General features: G+C 40.0%; 1 protein-coding gene across 2 annotated transcripts in view; it reads right to left on the reverse strand.

The window, feature by feature from the left end:
• Positions 1-892: 892 nt before the first annotated feature.
• Positions 893-7,005, reverse strand: part of LOC102484916 (leucine-rich repeat-containing protein 72-like) — a 46,145-nt gene continuing 40,032 nt past the window's right edge. The window contains exon 6 of one of the 2 annotated variants that reach the window (XM_006168679.1): positions 893-1,014. In XM_006168679.1, the coding sequence (XP_006168741.1) occupies positions 893-1,014 (122 nt within the window). Of the gene's footprint in view, positions 1,015-1,456; positions 1,528-7,005 lie in introns of those variants that run through there. The other variant, XR_001369755.1, reaches the window with a different exon arrangement.

Raw genomic sequence — 7,005 nt, forward strand, 5'->3', positions numbered from 1 at the left:
ATAAATAATATAGCACTTGGGGGTAAAATGGGTTTCAAAACTGTGAAATATGTTGTGTTGAGGGTGTGTGTGTGTGTGGGTGTGGGTGTGGGTGCTTTCAAAACTGTGAAACATGTTGTGTTGAGGGTGTGTGTGTGTGTGTGTGTGTGTGTGTGGCTTAAATACATCAGATGTGTTAGTTTAGCTACAAAGTCTGAAGATGTATTCATAAGGATTACATAATCATTTAGTTTATCAATTTTAAATATGTATTTACAGAGTTCCAGAGAATATGACTTTCAGAACTTAAATAGACCTTTGGAGTTTTAGGGTAATTCTTCATTTTTAAGGTCAGAGACTGAGGTGGCAGGGGTAAATGATTTGGTATCCAACATGGTCACGAAACCAGGTCCAGGGGACCGGATGGCAACATGATGGTAAAGTCAGCTGGATCCCACATGGCTGACAATGTGGTTCAAGTCCTGGACCTGGTGGCTTGAAAAACATGCTGGGCACATATGTACATGTCTAAAATCCAGCCCACTCCCCCCAAAAAAGGAAAAATGGAGGAAAAGAGATTGCATCATGGCCATCTCTCATGGGAGGTGCTTTCTCATTTTCCCTCTCTCTCTGTCTCTCCCCAGTGAGTGCACATACCCTGCAGCAAGTTAAAAAACAAAAATAAAAAAATCAGATAAAGAGAGCTTTCTTCACACCTAGTTAGATGGCCTTCCCAACAAAGTGGTCGATGAGACATGAGTTCCTAAATTAGAGAAAATTTCAGAGAGCAAAAATTACTAAAACAATTGAAAAACTTCATTTACAAAGGCAATAATTCAAAAGTATTCTTTTACAAAAGCACATTTGCAAAGATATTCTGCATTATTAAACCACTGAGTTGTGAGACTGCTTTTCAAGCCTCTCTACAAGAAGAGGTGTCCTTACTATTCCGGTCAAGCAGCTCCACTCCAGGAAGGTGGTAGATCGTATACAAACGGTACAGGTTGTATTGACACAAAGGGTTTTGGTATAGACCTGCAAGGGAGGAACCCAAAATAAAATTTTAGATTTTAAAATGAGTTTCACTGATCACTTGAGAAAGTACAAGAAGCATCAGGATGCATGTAAAACACAAGGACTCATATAGCAAGTCAGTGGCCTCAAGAAATCCTTATTAAGAGCACCATTTAATTTTCCTATCTGTTAAATTCATTCATTCACCAAGTATTTACTGAGTTCTTACTATCTCGAGGATATCTGCTGAGAGCTGGAGACATATCATTGATCCAAATCTGCCACAAATAAGGATTTTTTTTTTTTAAGAGATTTTTACTGTAGGGTGTGTTTGCTTGCCTGAGAGACAGAGACAGAAAGGGAGAAATCAGACCCGGGGGAATGGCCACGTTGAAATCCCTTCTCTTCATTCTCCTCTCTGGATTTTGGGTATGCTCACACACGTCCCAGAGTTGAGTTTTAAGCCGGTGGGTTCTGTACTCCAACTTGTTGGCTACATTTCCATGTAGTCCAGCGATGCAACCATTACGCCATCTGCTGGTCCCGAAATAGGGAACATTTGAACACGTTCATTAGTAAAAAGAACTAGGTATCAGCTTTATGGGCGTCTTGAGGCTGCCTTTTTATTAAAATGCCACTTGGTACCCTTTATAGTCTCAAAGGTCACGAGGGCACCTGTGAGCAGATGGGCAGATGCACTAAGCTGTCGTTACAGAATTTTCCTCCTCCACTTCACTTTGCACATAGTTCAGAATATATAAATGCCAGTCACAGCCTCAAATCCAGCAGGAGCGGAGCCGAGCAGTTGCGGACCTTGTATCTCGTCTACCTCTGACCAGCCACATGCGGTTGAGAGCTTAGCCTGGATAGGATAGGATAGGATAGGATAGGAAATCAACTGTGCTCTCTCATTGGGGCTGGAGAAGGGAGGCAGGTGGACGCAGAAGCCCTCCTAGCACTTCGGTTGTTGCATTCCTTCGGATTCAGCATGTAGGTCTATTTTTTTAAATGCCAGAAATTGAGAGGGCTTTATTTTCACGTACAGTATTTCCCCCCTATTTTTATCCTTAGATTATATTGTGTTAAACAGGGTTTTAATGTAATGTGAAATAAAGCTTTTATAATTTCCAGTTGGGCAACTTCAGCTCTTTGGATTCTGCCTGCATGCACTTTCTAGAAAATACTTCTGAAAATTACATATGGTGAGGAGCACCACTAGATGGCAGTAGCAGAAAGAGCTCCAGCTAGTCCTCAATCATATCCCTCCACGCAATGAGGCTCCCTTCGCGCACATGGTAAATGTCAGAGTGCTGCTGTAGACTACTCATAAAATAAGAGAAGGCTGATAAAGGCATGAAAATAGTAAGCATTAGAAACCCAGGGGAAGGACTGGTTAATATTTATAAAGAATAGTTTGCAACATAAAAAAAGATATGGGAGTGGGGAGGAAGGGCATACTTAGAAGATAGCAATTCAGTTAAAACGGAAAAGTCAATCATCTGATGTGTTCTCTGTCGGTAGTAAAACATTCTGATATTTGTTGTACAAACACAAATTTTTCTGGCTAATAAAATCATTATATATAGCTACTCCCTGTGGAAAACGTGAGCTTTCGAGGGACATAAAGCCGGCAATGGAAGACACCTGGTGCACAATAAGCAAAAGTTATAAGCGTGAGGAAAGGCATAAAAGAAAATATAGAGCCAGGAGCAACAAAGACATTTAAAAGGGAGGAAATATAACGGAGGAAATGAGAGGGAAAATGAAACAGAAATTTTTCAAGATTTCTTAAGTGACAGAAAATGATTTGAATTTTATTCTTAAAAGAGAAAGAACTTAAAATGGCAACAAATAATTACAACTACAGGATAGGGGATAGAACAGATGTCTATTAAACCAGTAATAAGGGCAGATTTAAAAGATCCTCCGGGCTCACACACTGTAGTTTAGGCCAGAGGAAAAAAGCACATCACAATTGTTTTTAAGGAGAATTTAGGAGAAAGAAGAAGTCACAAATGCTTTAGTGCAGAAGTCTGCTTTGTGGTTATGGTCTTGGGGAATAACATCTGACACCTCTTAACCCTGCAATACGTAGCAGCTGGAAGTAGGTTCTGCCTTTGCATACCATAGCAATGGAAAATGTACCAGCATCTTTAATGACTTTTTTCTCTTGGTGCACCCTTAATATTCTCTTTCTCCACTAAAAGCATTGCTATTTCATTTCTTTTCTTGGCTCCCCCCCAAAAGAACCTGTAGTTAAGTAACTTCTTTATATAACTTTTAAAACACTAGTTTTAGGGGCTGGCATAATAGTTAACGTCGCTGGACTCCTACGTAGTGAACTGCAGTTGAGTCCTACACCCGGCAGCTTAAAACTCATGCTGGGCACATGTATGTGCGTGCCCAAAAGCCATCCCAAGGGGAGAATGGGGGAGATGAGACTGTGGAGAAGGGACTGTGGTGTGGCCTGGGGGCGGGTGATTTCTCACTTTCTCTCAGTCTCTCTCTGTCTCTCTGGTGAATGCATGGGCCTTACAGCAAAAATCTCTCTAAAAAAAACAAAAACAAACAAACAAAAAACAACTCTAGTTTTAGCTAAACATACCACCCAACTTGGATTGACTACTGTTATATTACTTATTAACAAGCTGTCTTGTTAATAAAAACTGTGTGCTTGCTGTGATTCACCACTTAGCTCACCCTAAGGTAAAATCTGAGGGACAGAAGAAAAAAAACCCAACTAAGTGTTTAGGCCAGTTTTTGTTAAGTTTCCTTCAAAAAGTTAAATCTCAATTTAATATTTGATTACATTAAATTAAATATTTGATTTAGAATAACTTGAAAGGCATGTCATCTTTATTATTCTCCACCTTTTCCTAGCTCTTACATTTCAGAAAGAAGCAACTCTCTCTTTTTTTTTCCTTCTGTATTATCAAACATTTAACATGCTTGGATTTATGAGTTTTGGATTGATGCTACTAAAATTATCATAAATTAAATTTCTTAGATATGAAATCAGTTTCCTGTGTCTGAATGTTCTGAAAGCTTTCTATGATGTATGGGCACATTCCTTGAGAAACTATGAAGTGAAATTGCTTACACTTTCACTTTCAATAGGTTAATACTATTTAATCCACCTTCCCTCTAGGCTACTTATAGAGTACACCTCAGTGGCGCCAGCACTGTCTTGCTTATCTTAATTTGGGATTCTGAGTCTAAGCAATTTACATTCACCCAATAAAATATCAAAATGTCTCTACTACCTTTCTGCACAAGCTTGAGTTACATGAGTCACATGTGAAGCTACTTATTATTGAAACAGAAGAGGAAAAAAAAATGCAGTCATCTAAATAATTGGCTCCAGTTAATGTTTTTGAGATTTTCAGTAGAATTAAAAGTCATCATTTAAATAAACCCAAATGTTCTTAAGGCCACCACTGAAGAAAGTTGATGTAATTAATAAAGAACCAACATCTTCATTTTAATAGATTAGGAAAAATAATACAGGGAGATTAAAAGCCTGTGCAGAACAGCCTGTGGAAAGTTCACTTGTCAATGATCAGACACCCAGATTTTGAGGTAAGTTCAATTGTCAATGATCAGACACCCAGATTTTGAGGTTCTGAGGTTCTGGGTCACTGTTCTCAGTGGGTCAGCATTTCCTTTTTTCTTTTTTTTTTTTTTTTTAAAGGTTTTTTGCCATACGGTGCTTGTTGGAGAGATAGAGACAGTGAGATAAAAAGTGAGAAATCACCCCCCAGGGAACTAGCCATGTCACAATCCCTTTTTCTCCATTCTCCTCCTGAGATTTTGGGCATGCATACACCCAACATGAGTTTCAAGCCACTGGATCTGGGACTTGAACCCCAGTTGGCCAAGTGGGAGTCCAGTGCCTTAACCACTATGCCACCTGCTGGCCCCTCCATTTTCTAAGTTTACTTATTTCTTCCATGAGTGAGACAGAGAGATAGAGCCACTACTCTCAATAGGGTTTTGATACTGTGATCCACCCCCAGCTTCAGTCAGCCCTTAGTCATGGGCACACATGTGTACTGTGTACTCAGGGAGCCCTTTAGGGGTTACTGGGAACCTGCCAGAATCAGCCTCATGGTGGTATTGCATTTACCACTGCAGCACTGTCTGGCCCCTCTACTCTTACCCCTCTCCCCCCTTTTTACAAAATAACTACACTTTAGTGTGTGTGTGCATATGCGTGTGCTTTAGTCATGATAGAGCACATGCACACACATGAGAATAAGAGATGAAGAGAGAGCGAGATGAGCACCCTCCCCAGTGTTTGGTCACACTGTGGTCCTCTTCCTCCAGTCCTCCAGCCCATCACATCTCGGACACTTAACCATGTGTGTACAGTATGTTTCAGGCTGACCAGGCTGGGAATTTCAGCTACAGTTGCCATAGGGAGTCCAGCTTCTCTTGAGTAGCACATTACTGCTGCATCATGGAGCTGGCACTCAGTTTAACTAAACTCTGCAGGTGATCACACACCCCATGTTTTGCTGAATATAAAAATAACCTCGGGGGCCAGCAGTTAACATAATGGCTATCTTGCTGGACTCCCACATGGTCAACCATGGTTAGAGTCCTGGAACTGGCAGCTTGAAACTTACAGAGTGTGTGTGTATGCATGCTCAAAATCCTGAGAGGAGAATGAAGGAGAGGGATTGCGGCTTGGCCATCTCCCCGGGTGGTGATTTCTCACTTTCTGTCTGTCTCTCTGGTGTCTGTCTCTCTCTCTGCTGAGTGCACGTGCCCTATAGCAAATATATATATATGTGTGTATATATATATATATGAACATTCACTTCTAGACAAACAGCAGTAAAAGACCTAGTTGGTTCTTTATATTTGGACTATTTTGTTATTTGGAAGGGATTTCTCATTTTTAAAGGTGTTATAGGCAAAAAGGATCAATTGCAGACCCTTGTGACAGCACTATCTCCCTGTTCGCCCTGGCTTTTTGTCATCATCAGAGGGTTGGGACACTGAGTGGAGGAAGTCCCTATTCCTGGTAGGGACTCAAGGAAGCTCTATTAAGAAGTGGATCTTAGGAATGTGAAATGTAAAAGTGTAAATATACTTTTCAATAGTGGAGCTTAATGAAACAGAAAACTTGAGACAAATGAGATTGTACATTTAGGAATAAGAGCATGAATTAAGCATTTTGTTGCTGTTGGTGGATTTTTTTGTTTGTTTTTGTGTTCTTTTTTGTTTGTTTTTCCTTCTACTTAGTGCTGGAGAAAAAAAGGGCAAGAAGACTGATAGTTAGCAAAAGTCACAGCCACAAATTGGGTCTTTGACACATAGGCGATTCTGATTGAGACAGAATTTGGAGGAAGGAAGTGAAGAAAAAAATGGAAAAGGGTGGGTGTGGGAAAGTAGATTGCCTGGAGAGAAGAGGTGGGGCCCTTGACTCTGTCTGGAAGACCGGAATTCCAGTCAGTTACCAGGACCTCACACTCTGTAGCTGCTTTTAGGCCTCCCTGAAGCTCTCAGCCTTACGTTGCCTGGGCAATCTTTGGCAATTCTCCTCATAAATGCCAGTGGAGGGTGCAATGTTGAAATGGATTAGAGGTTTACCCTCGAGGCCATATTCTCACCCTCCAGAGAATTCGTCATTGAAGTGAAATAATCATGCTTTAAATTTTTATATGATTTTACAGCTTGAAAGGACAACAATTATGAAACAATATTTGAAAATACATGGAATTCTCATTTTTGTTAATGAGTTGAATCTCATCTGTGATTGCAAGTGAGGCTCACAGTAACTTAATCTGAGAACATTACTGCACAAATAACATTAGTGGTCTAATAAATGCAAACATTTTTTCATACAATATCTTTAGCCAAAATGGGGTCAAGGGTTTAAAATATGAATATATTATTACCAAGAATTTTTGGAAAATTCTTTCTTTATAATTGTACACAGTATTTTCTCCCAAACAAATGACCCCACAAGATTCTCAATGAGAACAATTATGGTAATGCTGAACC

Source organism: Tupaia chinensis, unplaced genomic scaffold, assembly GCF_000334495.1.
Source record: "Tupaia chinensis unplaced genomic scaffold, TupChi_1.0 Scaffold145916_1, whole genome shotgun sequence".
Classification (NCBI taxonomy): Eukaryota; Metazoa; Chordata; class Mammalia; order Scandentia; family Tupaiidae; genus Tupaia; species Tupaia belangeri.